This window comes from Puma concolor, chromosome B3, assembly GCF_028749965.1.
Source record: "Puma concolor isolate L17-30 chromosome B3, mPumCon1.1.hap2, whole genome shotgun sequence".
NCBI classification, from domain to species: Eukaryota; Metazoa; Chordata; class Mammalia; order Carnivora; family Felidae; genus Puma; species Puma concolor.
In genome coordinates, this window is record NC_141672.1 from 15,710,697 (window position 1) to 15,732,291 (window position 21,595).

The following is a 21,595-nucleotide window of genomic DNA, read 5'->3' on the forward strand; positions in this document are numbered from 1 at the left end:
AAACTCCAAACAAGCACTCTGGATTCAAGTGTCCTATTGGAATAGGAATACTTCCATCAGAAAGCCTCTCTGCTACCTAAAGATGTAAAGAATTAAATCTTTCAGGGAGACCCACAGTGTGCTCACAGAAAACGCATCACCTAAGGTGGCATAGCACGTCTGCTTGCTCGGAAGGAAGCCACTGGAGGGACTTGTCCTGAATGAGTCGCTGTGTTTATTTGGCTCAGATGGGATGGGGGTGGTGGTCCCGGTGATGTTTTGTGGGCCTGAAGCACTTCCCAAGTTGCCGCTTAGGTTCCGCGAAATTCGTGTGCGTGCTGCTGCTCTTTTGGTTCATGAAAGATTCTCTTTCTCATGTCTTGTGTCTTTCTCTCTGTGGCCCTTTGTACCTTTCTCCGGTGGTCGTGTGTTTCTGAAGAATAAAGAAATACTTTCTTTAATTTTCTGGGAAAACAAACAGGAAGAGGCTCTTGACATTTTGCCTGTATTTCCTCTTGTTCTGTCTGTCCCCATCGGACCTCCTGGTCGTTGTCGTTGAGGAAAAGTCTGGGTAAGAGTTGCCTGGGGAGACCGGGGCCAGGCACCCGGGCCAAGCCCTGGTTGCTGGCAACACTTTGCGTTCTCAAAGATGGCAAAGAATCTTTCCTCTGCCAAGAAACAGGTGTGTTTTCTCGGTCCTGAAAGAGGAAGGGGCCCTTTCCAAAAAGAGGAAGTGGGAGGAGACCTCAGTCCCTCCATAAAACCTTCCAGAACCTAAGAGACCTGCTTTTGGCAACACGCTGTGTGGGGAGACGGGGGCCTAGGGGCAGCAGGAACCCTGGGAACCATGAATAGGACCTTAAGTCTTTCAGCTCAACTAATATATATATATATGTTTTTTTAATATCAGTGGGGAACGATGACTGTTTTAGAAATGTCACCCCAGGAGTTGCCAAATAAGTTAATTTACCTGTTCCTCATGCTATTAACATAAACCTTCACTCCATTACAGAGTGTAAGTAAGGGGCCTCCTGCAGGCGAAATCGAAACTGGCCTCTAAAGTTCTTTCCCCCCTCCCCCATTTTTTTGAGACGCTGTCTTCTAGAACCAGCGTCATCCATACTATTAATCGCTTGTGGGGCTTTATACTGTATCACATTACTCCCTTGGAATTAAACTGCACATATGAAGTATGAAAAATGTACTTTTTTTAAACAGTAAAAAAGTCATTTCCTAGCATAATACCTAAAATAAAGTGCCGTGGAGCCATTAGTAGTAAATTGAATTTTTTGGCATGTAATTTGTACAAAAACTGACAGGTACGAGCCCCCCTGCCCACCCCCACCCGCCATCATTAGTCATTGGGTTTAGCGGACGCAGAGGTAGTAATCTGCAAGGGCAGGCATTTTGATGTCGACTTCAATTGCACACTTCATTTATTCGGACAGGGCACAGGCGGCAGCTTCTGTCACGGGGCATCACTGCACTATTAGCGAATTTCGCCCCAGGGCAGCTGGGACGCTGTTCTGGGGCAGATGTTCTTTTCAGCCTATTCAGTGACCATTCTTGGGAGTTGTTTACTGTTGCCATGGTGACTTTCATTTCCATAGCAGCAGCGCTGCTGTTTCTCAGAGGAAAATGAATTTAGTTATAAAAGGATAATATTTTTTCTCTGTCTCTATATAACCTGCCATCTGTCAACTGGTGGATCAGTAAGGATTCAGAAACCTATTAAGAATTATAGCAGCGAGGTGATGAGTATTCTTTTTGTCCCATATTAAAAGCAGTAATAGATGTGGAAGCAAACGCTGTGCCCTCAACATCATAACTTTCATGTTTCCTTTATATCTTAAGTGTGTGTGTGTGTGTGTGTGTGTGTGTGTGTGTGTGTGTGTGTGTGTGTATTAATGCCTTCACCACTTCTGCTACCACCACTGCGTGCACACAGCGTCTCGTAAAGTACAATTTACATTCTGCTGACAGATGGAAATGATCCGACGTCTTGTTTGTATCTCACTAGATGCAGGTATATTTAGGGCTTTCTCTTCTCGGTGCTGTGAGCTTCCCCAGTTCATCAAAGACTTCTGTAGCTAAATGTCCTATTGTCACCCCACTCCCCTACTCCTCCGTGCCAGGGGAGTAAGCTGTAGGGGTGCATAGATCAGCAACTTATCAGGAACATATAGTCAGATTATGAAATGAGCGAAATGAGGAAGGACCATGCTTTGTCTGAGAAACTTACTAACCTGCCCCTTAAATCTCATTCTAGAATACCTTTCTTCCTCTCAAACGCAAACGGGAAGAAAGTCACCTTTGGGATAGCTCATCTTGTTCCCAGATTTTTTTTTTTTTCTCTGTTGCTTTCATAAACTGTAACTTGCAGGGGGAAAAAAAACACACACAGACACCGGCCCCGTTGTAAATAATGTTATTTATTGGTTGATTTTTCCAGATCCTGACATTGATGCTGCCAGTGCCATGATGCTTTTGAATACTCCCCCTGAGATACAAGCAGGTTGTGAGTAGATATTTCTATAGCCTACAGCACCGTAGTTTGTGAACTTAACCTTCTCATTTATATACCAGGCCATAGGAAGAACTAATTCTCAAGTAGAACTTCCCTTGTAGAATCCCTTTAAAACTTAACCTAAGTGCATGATTACATGCATATGCCTGCAGACATGCGGCCACGCCTATGTGTGAATGAATGCATAGGTGTGTTTCCGAGATGACAAAGTTTTAATATAATCTCAGGGCTTAAGACTTGGGGGAAGGGAAGCAGACCCTATAATGGATTCCCGCGGAGAGAACTTCCTTTCTCCTGCAGGAATAGTTCCTGTGAGTTTGTAGTTTCTGAGTTTGTAGTTTCTGCTAGAAGAGGCTTTGTGGGGCCAGCCTAACAGTGATGGAACTGAGCAGTGCCCGGTTTCAGAAATTTCTTTCCCCTTTGGGACCTCATTAATAGCAGGCTGCCGTTTTATAGCTAGAGAGGAGAGGAAAGTCCGGCAAGACGGGGACGCAAGAGCTTGAAGTAGCCTTGAAATGAACCATCATGATGCACCCCCACCCCCCACCCCGCATCATCCCCACCAGTCTTCCAAGCTGTCACAGAGAAGGGCCGGGCTGATTTTGCCAAGCAGGGCTCCTGTCTTCACCGGCCGTTGGCCACTGAGCAGTGTCAAGCTTGAAACAGCACTTCTTCTTCCTTGAACTTGTCTTCTATTGTGTCTTTTCCCACCTCTGAGCTACACCTTGGAAAGGTCTCCTTCCCGAGTGATGAACAATGACCTTAAATGGAGATATCTGTCTGTCCCCTCGTCCTCCTGACTTGAAGCTAGTTTCCCGGTCCCCCCTTCACCCCCACCCAGAACCCTGTTGAGCAGGTAGCCAGCTCACTTCCTGGGGTCTGCTCAGGACATTGCTGTGTGGCAGCCTCCTGTTGACGGAACACGCTGATAAGGTGATGCAGCGGACCCCAGCACCCACCGGGCTCATTCTTGGGGCTGGGCCCTCAGCTTGTTTGGGGCTCTGGCTCCCTGAGTCAGGGAAATCCCCCACGTTCATTCTCGGGTACTTTTGTTAACAGTTAGCCCTCCACTGGTCACAGCCTTCCCCGCAGCTTTGGGAAATTTGAGTCTATCCTTTCTCCTTCCTACTTTTAAAAGACCCGAGAGACGTGTCTCAGGAGAGACTCATCCCCCTGGCAGGGGCTGCCATTACCTGCTCCGAAAGGCGTAGAATTCCCTTTCTTTCTTGGCTAATCTCAGATTGCCAGCAGTTGAAGTGTTAGAGGCTGCCCACACCTCCGAGAAGCAAACGCCATTGCTAAGCACTTGTGTAACTAGCACAGTCCAGTGACTAGCAGTTACCCTGTAATGTGGTTTTTAAATTTTTTTTTTCAACGTTTATTTATTTTGGGGACAGGGAGAGACAGAGCATGAACAGGGGAGGGTCAGAGAGAGAGGGAGACAGAGAATCGGAAACAGGCTCCAGGCTCTGAGCCATCAGCCCAGAGCCTGACGCGGGGCTCGAACTCACGGACCGCGAGATCGTGACCTGGCTGAAGTCGGACGCTTAACCGACTGCACCACCCAGGCGCCCCTGTAATGTGGTTTTTAAATGACGTTTGAAGTTGCAGAGAAATTGAAAACAAAACAAAACTCCATTCTCAGATGACATTGCAGGAAGAGTGCAGACAGATTGTAACCAAGTTACAGTCTGAAACAGTTTCGGGAGTCATGTTGCATGACTTAACAGTGAGGAAAACACTTTTCTCACCAGAGGCGTAGAAGGTTCAGGAGCATCTTCGTTAGCACCCGGCCACTGTGCACAGGGATCACTGGCTTAAAGAAAAGCTTTTGATGAACCAGAATGATGGAATTAAGAGGGAAAGAGGCAGGGGGATTGGTCATTAACGGATCCCTAGCAGCTTCCATGGAAGTCCATTATCAGTAGTGGCTAAATGAACTTCTCCCTGCTCCCTCACTATAACACTCAAACTATAAATAATTATTTTTTCAGGGTATCCATAGTCTTACTTGCATGGAAATGCAGAATTTGAGTTTTAAAAGTTCAGTGTTTATGTGTCAAAGCTGTAGGGCTTTTTTAGAAGGCTTTCTTCCTCAGTGTTAGCTCTGTGAGAAATTCAGCCTCAGCCCGGCCTTCGTGAAAGCTCCAGGCCAAGAAGGCAGGAACCAGGAAGCCCACAAAAGTCATGGAAGGAGAGGCCCATTGGCAGGAGCCTCCAAGAAATAAATGTAAAGACTAGGGAGGGGGTAGGAGCATCATCTTTGTGTTCTCCTTCCCATCTGGCCCCAATCTCTAGTAAAATCCTCTAATGGTCAAGCTAGCACATGGTCAACAGGCCGGAGCAAAGCCCCTGAAGATGTGAACAGGACTTTCTAGGAAAGAAGTGAACATGCACTTGGGAAGCCAGGTGGCCACTGGTCAGCCTCCCAGTAAAGGAGTCGGGGGCAGGGCGGGGGGGGGGGGTGTCTCCAGCTGGGGGCCTCGGTCTTCTCTTAGCACTTCTCGGCTTCCCTCTGCCTCCCCCTCCCCTTGTCCTTATCTTATGTTGCGTGTTTCTTTTCCTGGGATTTGGTGAGCGTCTGGCCTCCTGAAGGGAGAAGGGTTAGATACTTTCTGTGGTGCAGCCTCCATACTCCTGCCCTGCCGGCTGCCCCCGAGGCCTGGAAAAAGTGGAAGGTGATTCCTCACCAAACAGGTTCAGAGGCGGCAGACACCCAGCCCCGGTGGTGGAGGGCGGGTGGCCTGCCTCATGGTGTTTGTGTGCACGTGTCCCGGTGTGGACGTGGGTGCCTAGCATTCAGGCATCCCCTCTGCCCACGCACGGGGAGCACAGGTTCGCATCTGCACGCAACTGCCTGTGTCCCGCCCCCAGGCTGCGCTGTGGCCGAGCTGTTTACAGAGCCTCCTCATGCACTATTTATAGCCCCTTGTTTTCCCCTCCTGGGCTAGGATGCTGCTTGAACAGGGGCCACCAGGCTCGTCTGTCTGCTGCTGTCACTTCCAACAGTAAGAGCCTGGCTTGGGTGACTTGAAAGGCTTTTCCTTTGCCATCGAACTTCATAGCCGCCCCACTTAAGGTCACCGTACAGCAGCCACTTAGATTGTTTCCTCTCTTCCTTCCCTGCGCCCAGCATCTGCAAAGCTAGCTCGGGGCTGGCAAACCAGCCACCGTCCACAGTCCAAGCTGAGTAGATCGTACAAAGGAAACTTCTCAAGAAACTGGTGAGAATCACAGTCAGCCAGGCCCCTTTATCTTTGAGGGGGTCCCACAGTGCCCCAAGGGAGCTCAGCCTGCCCCGGACCCTGCCCCTGGTATTACTTGAGCTGGCTCCTTATGGGTCCCATCAGTCTCTCCTGGCGACCGGATGCTTCACTTTCAATGAGGCAGCTGAGTGCATCTAATCAAAACCGCAGGCTTTAACATTTTGTCCCCACCCCCATCCCCCGGAGCCCCAGTGATGATGTTATCTTTTCCAGACTTTCCACTTTGCAGCCTGGGGAACATTCTATGAAGGTATGCTGTTGTGTCTTGCATGTGCTATAGGACACCACTTCCAGAAAAATCAGCACAGGACATTGCTGCTTCATTATCTCTTGAACTTTGGATTGTGCTTCTAGACCCATCCACCTCCCCCTCTCCCTTCAAAGTAGCCATATAGACTAATTCCAGCTTCTAGAGTCTACTTAAGTACCTGCTTTGCTGTTCCCCTCTGACAAGCCCTGTGAGTCATCTTTAACCCCAACGGAGGGATTGTTAGGAAGTCAGATCACCATTCTCATCTTCAAAGGCTTATATAATCCCTAGTTGGAATGTTCCCAGAGAGGAACTCTGGATGATAAACAAAGCAACCAAATGGGACAGCAGAGGTGAGGGAAGGAGGCAGCGTTCCACACCCCCTGGAGCTACAGTGTGCATCCAGCACACCAGGCACTGGAGAAGAAAGGCGACCAGGACGGAGGCTCCCCCATTCCAGCCCCCTCCCCAGCATCTTTCCAAGTAAGCAGGTGGAAAGTCCCACTTCGGGAAGGGGAAGGATTATCGGAAGCACTAGCTGCTCAACTTATGGCCTCTGGTAGTGTCAGCCAGGGCTGCCCTCCAAAGGCAGCAGGAGCTCACAGGTTAATTTTAGAAGCCGTGAAAATCAAGGAAGCTGAGCATCGGGAAGGAGGCTGGGGAGGCTGGGACGGGGCCACACCGAGGGTGGCGGAGCGTGGAGGGAAGTGTGTCTTGTGCCACAGACGGTTTTCTTGGGTCCTCCAGGTGATCACGCTTCGATCACAGTGAGCAGTGCTGCTTGGTTCACTCCTCTTTCTGCGTGTTACTTTCTTATTGCCTAAAAATAAGTAAGTTTAGAGTCACTCTACACTATAAGAGAAAGGGGATGGTCAGCAAGAAGTGGGAGCCGTGGGGCCCCTGTCCTTGGCGCCCCGTCCCAGGAACCCGAGAATCTCAGAGACGTGTCTTCTTGTGTGTAAAAGCTGAACGTCGAACTGATCTGACAGGAAAGGATGGTTGCTGGAGGCCTGTGCCTTTTGCAGTGACCGCCACAAGCATATCCAGTTTTCTCACTGTACTCTTCTGGGCTGGAGGGCTGGAGCCATGGTACAATTTCAGTACAATTTCAATACACTGGGTGGGACGGGCTGGTTGTAAAGGGCTCGGTCTGATTTACCCTGGGGGCAATGCAGAGGAAAAGGAAGGGGTAGATAGACCGTGCTGGTAGGAAAACAGCTGAGGAATGGATTCATGCTCCCTCCGAGTCCCCAGAACCGAAGACGGGTTACTATGGACCTCACAGACATTTTAGACAGGCTGTGATTCGTTTTCCAGAAGGCACGTTCCTGACGCTTGGGGATGGAGACAGGCAGGAGAAAAGATGGGAGAATAGTTAAGTGTCACAGCTGGCTTCTGGCAGCCCATGAGCAAATAGGAACACATCACCATCCCAACATGAAAAGCGCTGCCGGTGATGAGGACTGAGAAGTGCCAGGTTTGGTTGGCAGAGGCAGCATTCAGTTGCAGCTCATTTGAGAGCAAACTCCAGGAGTCAGGAGAAGAGCCTAGTTTATGTGCCAGAAGTCTGTGAGGTTCAGGAAATGGCTCAGGGAAAGCCTTTTAGTGCTGCGCAATGGCTTCGTCCGTGAGATTCTCTTTGAAGTGAATACACTTCATTAATCCGGAAGATGTGGGCAAATGCAGAGTTGAGATATCTAAAAAGCATAAAAGGCTGGAAGAATTTCTCCCTGTCTTGACCTCCACCCCACCCTCCAACATCCCCCTTAGGCCCTGTTCCTTATAATTAGTAAGAGGAAGGTAGAGAGGTGCATGGGATAGTGGAAGGACAGACAAGATGGTGATGAAGACCTTATATAATGGACCAGCCGCCGAGCTAAGCAATTTACATCAGTCGTCTTATTTAACACTCAGCAACACTCCTATGAGCTGTTTATACCAGGTTTGCAGCTGAGGAAACTGAGGCACATGAAAGTTGAGGCACTTGCCCAAAGCTGCAGAGCTAGTGGGGAGGCAAGACTGGGGCGGACGGAGGCCATGTTGCCCTGAGCTTGTACTCTTAACCACTGCAGAGCACTTCTTCCCTGGAGGCTGAGATGAGCTGAGGACACCAAAAGACCCTGGTCCCCAGTCCATGCTCGCTTCCTTTCTTTGTTCCTCTCCCTGTAGGGCATCCCCCCTGGGGCATAACAGTTCTAGGCGCTTGGGCAGAGGACTCTGGGCTTAGGGCACTGTCCTTGGGGTTGCTTTTCTCCTTTGGCTGGCAGATGACTCCCTGGCCATGCTATGTGACTCCCATCTGCTGTCTTCACTGTCCAGGGCACCCCAGTCTTTGTCCCAGAATTATAGGTGATTCAGGTATTTCCCACAGGGGTGACTCTGACATGGGACCAGAAGCCCCATAAGAGCTGTCACCGTTCCTCCAGCTATGTTCTGTGACCGGGAAGATGGCTAAGTTCTTCCAACATGGTCTGGGTTTGTTCTGTTCTGTTCTTGTGGACTTTGGGCTCACCTGGAATGGAGAAAGCACAGGCTGCCTCAGGATGCGCAGGGGATGTTGGTTATGTTGATGTTGATGATGATAATATTGATGACTAAGAGGTAATTTTGTATAACAGTAGTGCCTTTATTAACTCAGTTAAATCTCCACTCTGTGAGATAAATACCATTTCTGTCCCCATCCTCTTAAGTGGCTTGCTCAGGGGACACAAGCAGTAAATGACAGAGATGGGATGCAGAGATGGTGTTGGACCCCTCCAACATCAGAGTCTGGCTCTCAGCCGCCGTGCTGCAGACCTTTTCCCCCGCTCAGAACCCTTTCATGGTTTTCCCCATATCCATGGGATGAAGCCCAAACGCACCTCATTCCTGCAGAGGGATCATACGCTTTAGCCAAGTTAGTTTTTGTTCTTGTGCACATCGTAATTTTTATTACTTCCAGGCCTTGTATGTGCCGTTCCTGTGCCTTTGAATGCCAACTCCGACTGGAGTTCTACAGGAAGTCTTCCCAGACACCCTTTACTTCGGGTTAGATGCCTCCATCCTTCATGCCTATAGGCCGCTCGCCCCGCTTACCACAGTGTATTTCCATTGCCTCTTTAATTCTCTGTCTGTCCCACTTAGCTGTGGCGACCCTGCGTCTCCTTCATGGAATACACAAGCAGATATGTTAATCCATGCATCGATACAGTCTGTATATGGGACTGTAATAATTTTGCTGGCAAGAATTACGACTGTGGTGTAGATTTTAAGCGTTTAAGTGATTTTAACAGTAGTCCTTTCTATCAGATTTGCTCGCCGTTCTAGATGAGATCTTTAGTGACTGATATCTTCACTGGTATTATCAGAATGGGACTGAGCCTGTGGTTTCTGGCCATTTCAACGAGACTACCATACGGCAAGATAACTGAAAAACCCTCTCCCGTGATCTCCAAAACAGACAGACAAACTAAAAGCCTCTCTTTTCAAGCAACCTGAAGCCTCTTCTACAGACTCTAGAGTCCTACTGCTTTTTGCATGTCTGTCCTTGGGAATTGCTGCTATTTTTCCTCCTATATTTTCTTCTAAAACGTTTCTCATTTTAGTTCTTACATTTGCATTATGATCCATTTCTAATTAACTTTCGTGTATGGCCATGAGGTAAGGACCAAGGCTCATTTTTTCCTGAATGGATCGCCGGTTGTTGTAGCTCTGCTTCCCCTCATCGTATTGTCTTGATACCTTCTGCCAAAAGTCAGTTGGCCACATATTTGCGGGTCTATTTCTGGATTCTGTTTTCTTCCGTGAGCTGTGTGTCTGTGTTCACACTAATACCATGCCGTCTCGTAGCTGTAGAGGAGGTCTTGAAATGAGTATGTAGATCAGTTAATATAAATTTTAGATACTCTTCCTCAGAAAGAACTCATCAACGAAGCAAAATAGGATGCTTCCCTCCAGTATTACATTATAACAGGCTTCGTGCTTTTAGATACCTGGTAAGTCTCCTGTCTCCGATGATCTGCTATCCGAAACCAGGCTGATAGTAAGGAACGGGTAAGAGTTCCTGATCTAGTTCAGCCTACTGTCACGGTTAAATGGGGTAAGTGAATGGAAAGATTCTGGACCCCTGGACTACATTAGTAGTAGTTGGTTTAAGTGCTGGTTTTTGTCTCCCATCCACCTTTTATAAAACCCAATAGCAAGAGCCTTACACAAACCTGGAAGAGAAATAGCAAAAATTCTAGCAAGAGCCACAGAATTCTCTAGGAATCGGCCTGTATAACATCATCCATGTTCAGGAGTGGACATTCATCGTACATGAAAGACCTCTAGTTAAAGGTTCAGAAAATTTATGGAAACATGCCCTTAGAGGCCTAAACATTACAGGAATAAAAAGTCTGTGTTTTGTAAAGAGTGTTCTCCACAAATAATACTGACTTTAACACTTAATACCCAGAAGGGTTTTACATTTTTTGTATGTATAATTTTCTAGAGGCTCTTTGTTTGAGAAGGCATAATTTATCCACCTTGCCTCTGGATGAGACTGTGCGGGGGGCTCCATGGACATAGCCAGAGCCCTGGGGACTCAGGACATTGACGGCAGAAGGGTTCCTAGGACACTGTTCCGAGAAGGAAGAAGAGATTTCAGTAACTTGCACAAAGTCACACAAGAGAAACTGAAATGAAAGCTAAGACTCCAAGCCCTGCCTCAGTGCTTCCCAATGCACGCCTGGCCTTGGAGACACATGGAGGAGGGGGTTGGTTGTACAGTAAGAATATTAGCTTGAACCTAATGAAACTGCTGTCTGAGAGGTCAAAAAAGATGGACGATCGGGGATGTCCTGTGGTTCCCCTGTGGTGTAAACCCTCATACAGGGGTGAGCCCACTGTGGGTTTGTATGGAAACAGACATCATCTGATGGGCACTGGCAAAAAGGTTGGCTTACGATTGCTCCAGGGATGTGTGTATTTAGGAGAAGGCGGGATGGTGAGAGAACTCTGGGGAGATTTGCTTGGGGAAGCTTCGAGGAAGGAGGCAGTGGGTCCTCCAGAGTGGGCTGTGCATGGTTCTGAGACGGGAGCCAGAGCCACCCTGCCAACCGTCCACTCCCAGCCACACTGAGGAAGGGGTCTTTCCTCCGGCGGCCGAAATCGTTGTGAGCACACACTGTGTTGTGAGCACTGAGGTGCCAAGTAGCTTATAAAATCAGCTTTGCTTTTCTTTTGGCTCCTGTTTTCTCTTGTCAGGTTAAGGACAGATAGAAAGATGTTCTCGGCTTCTGACCATCACCAGAGAAGCATGAAGAAATGCTTTTGTTTGGTCATTGCTATTAGACTTGTGTTAGTGTTCTCGAGATCTTGTTAGGGTCTGAGTGGAAAGAAAAGCTTATATTTAATAAACGCAGGGAAGTAATGTTTGAAGCCCACTTTTGAAAACTCACCCTTTTTTAAACCAACGCATCAATAATTTGATTGTAAGGTATTGGTCTGACATGGCTGACCGAATCTCTTTCTTGAGGCATGGTATCTTTCTTTCCCCTTCTACGTGTGCGCGTATGTGTGTGTGTGTGTGTGTGTGTGTGTGTGTGTGTGTGTGTGTGTGTTCTATCACTGCTCACTCCTCGTGCCTATAATAATCACTTTCTCTCTCTTCTTTTCTTCTCTCTCTCTCTCTCTCTCTCTCTCTCTTCCTGATGTATCCAGAATTTCTGACTCAAAACAGAAATGTTCACCGTTGAATTCACGTGTGGTATCTTCTTCCGTTTTGTTTTTCCAGTTCCTCCAGGAGTGATACAAAATGGAGCACGGGTTCTGAGCCGAGGGCTGTTTCCTGGAGTTCGGCCGTTGCCAATCACTCCCATTGGAATGACGGCAGCTGTGAGGTAAGGGAGGCACTCGCTGGACAAAGCCTGCCGGAAGGAGTGGGAAGGGCATCATGTGTCCCACGGGGCCACTTGGGATGAAGAGGACCAGCCTCTAAGGAGTGAAGACAATCAACTTGGTTTGGGTGTTAAGAAAAGGCCAAGTAGGGGCGCCTGGGTGGCTTACTCAGTTAGGCGTTCGACTTCGGCTCAGGTCATGCTCTCATGGTTTGTGGGTTTGAGCCCTGCATAGGGCTCTGCGCTGACAGCTCGGAGCCTGGAGCCTGCTTTGGATTCTGTGTCTCCCCCTCTCTCTCTGCCCCTCCCCCACTCTCACCTTGTCTCACTCTGTCTCTCAAAAATAAATAAATGTAATTAAAAAAAATTTTTTTTAAAGAAAAGGCAAAGTAACTCCCCAGGGACCCCAATCCAGCTTCTCCTTCTGGGCTCAAATTATCTTAGTCTCTTTGTAGATGAGGAGATGAAGACACATTAAGCTTTTTTGTTGAAGAAGGTGGGACAAGGTGGGAATAAGGAAGTGGTGAGCAAGTTGTTCATTAGATTCTAGGCTAACTGGTCTACCTCCAGAATGGATTGCAAAATCATGTGTGAAAAGTGCCTTTGGTTACTGGGATAGAAATAACATGGGGCATCACTCCCCTGCTTCCAAGAGTCAGGTCAGTTGCCAAACCACATGAACTCTTCCTTGGGGAATTTCCTTCTTCCATCCTTCTTCTCTCCACTGCTGGCCCTGGATTAGGGTCTCTCGCTAGCTTAGACCTTTTACATGTGCCAGTGTGGATGCCGCCTCCCATTTTCCTGCTGCTTCTCTGCCCATTCCCGCCCACCCATCAGCCACTGTCAGACTCATTTCCTAAAATGTGCCTCTCCAGCCGTCTGCAGAAACACCTTCCATGGCTCCCACACATCAGCCTGACATAACCCCAGTCCTCTGGTGTCCTCGAACCAAATTTGTTCCCCAGATATGTCTAGCATTGGCCGATCTTATCCATTCGGTTGCCTCTATGTAGACTTCGCTCAGCCTCCACATGCACCTCCTTCAGGGTCCATCACAAAAATGATTGCTTCACAAAGCTTTTCTGAACATGGCCTCTGAGCTTGCCCTGGATGAATTTCCCTTTCCTTTGAAAGCCCCCATATTTTGGTTGTGGCCCTTTAATGGGTGACTCGGTGTAGTAAAATTCCTGTGTGTGTGTGTCCTTCTCTGTTGTCAATGGTTCGCTTGCCGTAGACAGGCTGGGTCTCACGTGGCTGATGCCTCCTCAGGTTTGCCTAGGCTCTTGCTTGGAAGGCCCATCACATTGCCCCCCTCCACAGCATCATCTGCTTGCTCAGTCTGCACTGTTGGATCAAGTTTGCACCTGAAGACCGTTTTTCTTCCATAGAGTGTCATGTCCCAGAGGAAACCACCCCAGAAAGTCTGCTAGCTGGGTCCTGAGGGAGACACAACGTCGAGCTCACTCGTGTGAAACAACCACACGGTGCTTTCCCACTCACTCTTCTGGCAAACCAGCCTTGTCTTGCCAAGATGGAAGTCCCTCAGTCTTCAGGGCAGACGCTGGTGTCTAGGACCTGATAAGGAAGGAATTTGGTTGGAATTAGAATAATAATAATAAAGTTAGAAAACCACTTATCATTTCTGCTAGCCCAACATGGTGATACTTTCCAAAAATATATGGAAGGCCCTCTCTTATACTTCTCTAGGATCTTTCTTGGTTATCTGTAGGTCAATAATTCTTGAGTTCTTAAATGATAAGCCTTTTCCATGCAGCCAAAGTATCAACACCTTTGCCTCGCATTATGAGAGAAACACGTTCCATTTTCTTTTCTTACTTAACATCTTTTCTGCCTCACCTCCTGGCTTACCTTTTTGGTTGACAGGACTTTGAGACTGTAGACTGTTTGCATGTGGAACAACAATCTATGTTCATTAGCATATTCTAAGTGTAGATTTCAGTTTGTTGTCTTGAGCAGTCTTTCGGTGCCTGCCACATGGATCTGGATGTGGCTCCAGCCATTCCTCGTAGAAGGGCACAGAAGAGCCAGGCACGGGGGGAGAGACATGAGACCAAGTTGGCCTTCAGCAGGAGCCACCCCCTGATTTTAATTATTACCCTTGTGGTGTATGTTATCATACATTTTACTGATTAGTACTCCCAAGAGGCATTATTTAAAATGCTGATTTTTTTGTTGTTGGTGTTCTAGTTATGTTCTGGTTAGAAGATAACAAAACACCACAGCAAAACAATGAAGTCTTGTCTCTGGTTAAACAGCTGCCACTTATCCAGTCCAATGAGCACCTCACTTTGGCTTTTCCACAGTAAAAGACCACAAAACAGGTTTCAGGTGCAGTCAGGAGACAGAGATAACACTAGGTATTCAATCAGGGAGACTTTCATGTTAAGAACCATTAACCAGAGAGGAAGTTATTAACCAGATAACTGGAAGGGTGAAAAGAGGTCTCCAGGTGTCCTGGAGAAGGTAGTCACTGGAAGGAGCCGCATCCCCTCGGGCTAAGGAGAAAGGGAAGAGGTTGGGATGGTTGCCCCATGGGAGTGGGGCTCAGACCTCAGAAGAGGAGCTGGGGTCGGAGATCCGGACCTCTGAGGGGTACCCCTCAGCTTGGGCTAGAGGCTCTGATCTCAGAGGAGGGACCTATGGAAGGACCAGAGGGATGTTAGGAGATCTCGGGATCTCCTGCTGGCGCACGTCCTCTAAGGGAACATGAAGAAGTTGGTTCTGTAAGCATTAGGAGGACCACAGCTGGATTCAGCAGCTACTACAGGAATGAACTGCCACTACAAGTGAACAGGACACACACAAGAAGGAGCGTGTCCTTTCTTCCTCCACCCCCTTCCCAGTCTCTCAGTGGCAACTCCTGTTATCCAAGCCTAATGTGAAGCCAGGTGGTGCAGCAGACGTGTGGCTTGAACAGCCCAGCCCCAGCCCCAGCCCCAGCCTTTGAAACACTGTAAAAAGGTGCGTTTGAGGCTGAGTGAGAGTAGCTGCAAAATGGCACAACATGTCTGTCCACTATGAAAGCACGCAAGGTCTCAGGACCTTCCTGAGCATCAGAGAAGTTGTCAATAAATGTGCCACTGCTGTTTGCAAAAACTAGACAGGTTACCATAAAGAAGAGATGACCAATAAAGAAAACCATTGTGCGTTACCAATGCATTGTTCCACTTCAGTGTTAGGAGAAATGAAGGGGGGGAGAGGAGTGTTGTGTGCTCTCTGTAAGGTCAAGGACCCTTGCTTATAATACTTTGCCTTCTTCATGTCCCAAATGCCTGGCAAATAATAGGCACTGAGATGCTTCCAGAAAGAATAAACATAAACACAGCCACGGAGGTATCTGCAGAATCAGTGTCTGTCTAAAACCCACAAATAAGTTTTCTGGGGTGGGAGTGGGGGACGGATCTTGTTTTGCTCTTTCACGTTCACTGTAATTTTTTTTTTTTTTTTTTTTTTTTTTAAATTTGACCATGTGTCAGCCGAACCTGAATTCAGCTAAGGTTAAAAGGAAAACAGCCCACAGGAGACTAAAACAATAGCAGATGTCTGCCAGACCCCACGACAGTGACCAAGGGATCCTGGGGGTGTTCAGTGTTTATGTCACTGCCCCCATCAGTTCAGCCAGGGATGGAGGGAGGGCCAGAGACTCACCCACTAAAGACCAATTTCCGACTCTGCTTTGTGTGACAGGTTTTCTGTGTGAGTCTAAGCGACTTCTCCTTAAGCGAAAATATTTGTCTTTCAGGGATTTTTTTTCCACCACCGAGTGGCAAAGGCCATGTTTGTTTGTCTTAACTCGGAAACTGTTATTGACATAGATGAAGTGTTACTTTTATTAGCTGATCATTACACAGCTTGTATTTGCTGGGTTCCTTTGCATATAATTATGATGTGAAATCTCCTTGTAAGAGTATCTGTCAATAGTGTAATTGACTTTACAGTGTTGACTTTTTACTCAATAACCTCAGAGATTGGCCCATCCTTAGTTGTTGGAAACCTGCTTATTTTTAAATTTGCCTGGGCGTAGAGTCCTCAAGACACATTATCCTCAAAATAACTGCTCACACATCTTAGTTTTATGGCTGTGTCTTCTGTGTTCCCAGTGAAATTCCTTGCAGCGAATACATTGAATGGAACAAACGATTATAGCCCTAGAAGAACTGTTTCTGGCCCTCTTGGGAAACAGGGGCCTCAAGTTTCCTACATTTATAGCACTCTGGGCTGCCTCCCAGGTAGGGCCCATAGCAACTCTCTGGGATCTGGGCCACCTTGCCTTCAACCCTTACAGCTCTTTTTTGACCCATTAAATGTCCAAGGCTTACCAAAGAGGACTGGGAAAAAAACGGATGGGCGGGGGGGGGGGGGGGGGGTAGGAGTCCTTCAGAAGGCAACAGAGCCCAGAAATCACATATGAGAACTCAGGAGCCAAGTTTCTTGGGTCCTTATCCTGTGGTTGTGTGATGTTGGACAGGTGCGCCTGGGCTTCTCATGAGAAAACCAGTCTTATGGGTTATTAGGGTAACACAGTTATGTTACTGACACAGGGTGTGCGTTACGTAGGTGTTTGATAAATAACATGGAGAAACAAGCAAACCAATTCAGAAATGGGCAAAGGACTTAAATAGTCATCTCTCCCAAGAAGATATACAAATGGCCAAAACACATGAAAAGCTGCTTAGCATCACTAGTCATTAGGGAAACGCAAATCAAAACTGTGAGATGCCACTTCACGCCCATTAGGATGACTCCTAGAAAAACCAGAAAACAATGAGTGTTGATGAGAATATGGAAAACTTGGAATCCCTGTACACTATTGGTAGGGATGTAAAATGGTGGAGCTGTTATAGAAAACACTATGGCAGTTCCTCAAAAAATTAAAAAGAGTTACCATATGACCCAGCAATCCTTCTGAGCATGTACCAAAAAGAACCAAAAGCAAGGTCTCGAAGGGATATTTGTTCATCCACATTCATAGCAGCACTATTCATAGTAGCTGAAGTGTATAAGCATCCCAAGTGTCCGACAACAGATAAATGAATAAGCAACATGTGGTGTATACACACAATGGAATATCATTCAGCCTTAAAATGAAGGACATTCTGACACGTGCCACAATATGAATAAACCTTGAGGACGTTACATTAAGTGAAATAACCCAGTCACAAAAAGATGAATACTGTATGATTCTACACATACAAGGTATTTAGAGTGGTCAAAATCATAGAGAGAGGAAATAGAGAGGTGGTTGCCAATGGCCCAGGGAGGGAAGGAATGGGGAATTAGTATTTATTGGGGCCAGAGTTGCAGTTGTATAAAATGAAGAATCCCAAGGATGGATGGTGGTGATGGTTGCACAATATTATGAATGTATTTAATACTACTGAACTGTACAATGAAAAGTGGTTAAGATGGTAAGTTTTTCATGTTTGTATATTTTACCACAATAAAACCAATTGGAAAAAAATAAAATTAGTAATGTGGGGAGCCTCTTGGATTCATCTAGCCTGCCCCCCATAGACCTTCCCAGGTCTCCTTTTTGAGCACCTGAAGCTTTGCCCTAAATCCCAGGAAAAGGCTTGCATTGAGCTTATTATGCCAAGAAGAATGGCCATTGGTTTTAAGGAATGATGGTGGTCATCCGAACGAGAGCAAGTTTTAATTTATAAGAAAGTTCTGAGACTGCTTAATTTCATTTGGACCTCATGAAAACTGCAATTCCTGTGGAACATGAAGCAAGTCAGAAATTAATACTCTTACTGTAATACAAACATTAATACTTAAGGTCCTGTCAGAATACAATCATCAGGAAAACTCTCTCAGCCTAAGGTCTGCTCCTGGTCATCTAACTATGTCTTTCCCCTTGAGAAGATGTTTGTAACAGGAGTTCAGGAAGCCAAGAGCCTTCGGTGTTAAGATAGGGTGTGGTCTAGCTATACAACTTGAGGGAAGATTTGCCACTGGTCTTTTTTTTTTTTTTTTTTTTTTTTTTTTTAAGGAAGTATAGTTGACACACAATCTTACCTTAGTTGCAGATGTACAGCATAGTGATTGGACAAGTCTGTATATTTTGCTGTGCTCGTGACAGGTGTGGCTACCATCTGTCACCATACAACACTATTAAAATATCATTGACTATATTCCCAATGCTGTACCTGCCACAGGTCTTCTTTATACTGTATTTTGTTTTGTTTTGTTTTTAAAGACCAAGCACCTGTCAGCTTATACCTTCTGAAATCATGGTCTTTGAAGGCAACTCTGAAACTCAGGATTAGATTATGCTCTGTGGTAGGAGGGAGAGAGGAAATACTGCGGGGACAGTGTGGCTTATTTTTAATTTCTTTCTGAGTTCATTTTGGTAACTGTAGGAATTTGTCTACTTCACCTAAGCTTTCAAAAATATTGGCATAAAGTTACTCATAATGTATCTGTCATCTTTCAAAATACCTTTGCAGTTATGTCCCTTTTTCATTCTTATTTCATTTTAACATCACTCTGTTTGCTTAATCTTGCCATAGCTTTTTGTTTTTCCTCTCAAAGAAACAACTTTTGGGTTTTGGGGGTGGGGGTGTTCATTTATTTTATTTTTGTTTTCATTTATAGTTTCCTTTTTTAAATTCTCTTTTTCTTTGCCTGGATTAGTTACCTTCATTTTAAACTTTTCTTCTTTTTCTATAAAAGTTCAAGGTTATAATTTCCTTGAAATTACTGCCTCATTACATCCCATAAATTTTGATACCTTTATTTTCATTATTAACAGTGCAGAGTACTTTCTATGTCCATTTTAATGTCTTTGACCCACAGATGCTTTTGGAAGTGTGTTTTTAAATTTTCAAACCCAGGAGAAGGTGGTGGTTTCTTATTTTTGTTTTTAGTTATCCCTTCAACACTGATTACTAACTCTAAGTCATTGTGGCTAGAGAGTTGATCTGGAAGATACTGGAAATTTGTGGAGACTTGCTGTATAGTCTAGCATTTATCAGTCTTTATAAATATTCTATGTGTGCTTCAAAATGATAAGCCTTCTTCATTACTAACACATGTTCTGTATGTCTATTAGATCAAATCTGCATGCTAACCGTGTGGGGGCGGGGGGGGGGGGCGGAGAGGGAAAGGGAGGGAGGGAAGGCATGCTTGGTCAATTGAATACTGAGAATGATGTATTAAAATCTCCCATTACAATGTAGATTTGACCGTTTCTCCTTGTAGCTCTTTCAGTTTGGGCTGTAGGTATTTTGAAGCTATCTGCATGGAGGAATCCATGTTTAGAACTGGTGTAGCTTCCTGGTGAATTGAACCTTTATGAATATTTGATAACTCTCTTTATCCGTAGTAATGATTTTTGCCTTAAAAATCTGTCTTCTCTGGTTATAATATAGCTGTACCAGCATGGCATGATACAGCGTTTTCTATCCTCTTACTTTTAACCTTTGCTTGTCTTTGTGTTTTAGGTTTTTCTCTTGGAAACAGCTTTTAAAAAACAAATCTGTGTTAATGATCTTTACCTCTTACTGAAGGTTTTTAGTCCCTTTTTAATAACATATTTGGATTTATTTCTACCATTTTATTTTGCACTTGTTTGTCCTGGTTTTTTTCCTGATTCTTTTTCCTTTCTTGCATTATTTTAAATCGATCAAAAGCTCCCACTCCCCCCTTTTTTCCTTCTAATGGTTTAAAAGTTATACATTTTGTTTCTCTTCTTTTAATGTTGATCCTAGAACTTATAACATGAATATTTTAAAATGTTTAAAGTTAATCAATACTTTTAAACTCCTGAGCAATACAGGGCCCTTGGAATACTTCAGCTGCTATTCCCTACCTCCCAGATGATGTGCTACACTTGTCCAATACTGTGGTTGTATTTCATTTTGTTTTTTTTTTTATGTTACTTAGTCATTGTTATTATTGTGTTGTTCAGTCCATAGTTGACTACATTTTCTCTGCTTATCATTTCTTCTCACATCTCGGACCTTTCTTTTTGGAAAATTTTCCTTGTTTCCTGAAATACATTCTTAAGAAAGTCCTTACCGTGACAATCTGCTTTTAGTTAAAGCCTTGACAATTTTTTGTCTGAAAACATATTTATTTTGCCTTCATTCTTAGAAGATAGCGTTTGACGCTTCTTCCGTTCCTCTCTCACCTCGAGAATATGTTTCCACTTTGATCTACCTCCCTCATTTTATCCTAACCGATATTCTTCTTTAGGTGATGTGTTTTCTTTCTGCTACTTTTACATCTTCTTTTTTTTTTTTTTTAAATGTCTACAGTTTGACTATGATGTGTCCAGATATGTATTTCTTTTTGTCGTCCATGGGATTTGTTGGTTAAATCTGAAGATTGGTTGGTACCTTTCATCAAAACAAGAGAATTCTCAGCCACTTTCTGTTCAGGTATTGGTTCTTCCCCATTGTCTCTTTCATTCTGGAACTCCAGGTGGATTTATGTTGGATCTTCTTTTGTATTACATCATGCCCAATCTTCCATATTTCTATCTCTTCATCTCTGCTGCACTGTGTATAGTATCTTTAGATCCATCTTCCAGTTCACCGCTCTTTTTTACTAACTTTTTCTCTTTCAGCTTCATTGAGGTTTATTTCAGGGATTATATTTTTTCATCTCTCGCAACTCTGATGCTTTCCAAAATCCGTCTGCTTCGATTTCATAATCTATTCTTCCTAGATCTAGTATATTTCAATTCCCTCTTTTATTTCTGTACTCATTCTTGACATCATGTACCTACTTATTTCAATATTTGCCAGCTTTGCAGTTCATATTGTATAGTTGTTTTTTCTGTTGTCTCTGGCTTATAGTGGCTGTTTCTTTTGTGTTTATTTATTTTTTTTATTATTATTAACCTCTGGTCCCTGAAGTCTTATCCATGGGAATTCATTGTGGCCTGAGCTTGAAGTATGTTCTTCCAGAAAGGGTTTGTATTTTCTTCTAGCAGGCACCATTGGGCACTTTAAATTAAATTTAGCCTAAGGTCTTTGGGTCTACACAGTAGAATTCTGGCCTCATCCCCAAGGCTTGTGGTTAAAAAAAAATCTCAGGGGAGGCTTTTCTTATTTCTCATGCCATCTGGAACTGAGAGTTAAGCCTGGCTTTTATCCCCATTGCCTGCCTCTGAGGGGCAGTTACTTTGGTCTAGGACCTCATTGAAGGTATCATCATTCAGAGGTCTTAGCTTTTTACATTTGACATTTTTACATGTATGCATTCCCAGTGGCCTGCTCACTGGTATGTTTGGTGATTTTAGGTTCTGAGCTTTCTCCTTGAATATTGGATTAACCTTAGTATGTGGGAATCCTGGTGGCTTAAATTCAGATTGCATTCTTCAAGAGAGGATTTGCTTTCAAACTTGTGCTGGGAGCCTAGGGATCAGTACACCTGAGGCCACTTTAATCCCCTTCGAGGAGCCACAGTTAACTGTGGAGCTGCCAGAATCAATCTTCTTTGGCTCTCTCTCCATCGCTATAAATTTGGGCTCTTGTCCCAGGGCTACAGTAGGCTTTTACTCCAGAGAAACCCTGGCTTTCTTGCTCACCTACTGCTCCTGTTTCTGATTTTGTCCTTATTTTTTAACCTTTTGTTTGTGTGTGACGTTCTTTTCGTACCAGTGTGTTTGCCTGGGTTTCTAAGATTCCCTTATTTTCCAGCAAAACCAGCCATGACTTAAAAACTATGTTGCTGTACTTCATCC

General features: G+C 45.2%; 1 protein-coding gene across 3 annotated transcripts in view; it reads left to right on the plus strand.

Annotated features, from left to right (window-relative positions):
* Nucleotides 1-21,595, plus strand: part of FOXN3 (forkhead box N3) — a 301,023-nt gene that overhangs the window by 267,722 nt on the left and 11,706 nt on the right. For all 3 annotated transcript variants that reach the window (XM_086709045.1, XM_086709046.1, XM_086709044.1), the window contains 2 exons: nt 2,432-2,497; nt 11,778-11,883. In XM_086709045.1, coding sequence (XP_086565171.1) covers nt 2,432-2,497; nt 11,778-11,883 — 172 coding nt within the window. The remainder of the gene's footprint in view (nt 1-2,431; nt 2,498-11,777; nt 11,884-21,595) is intronic.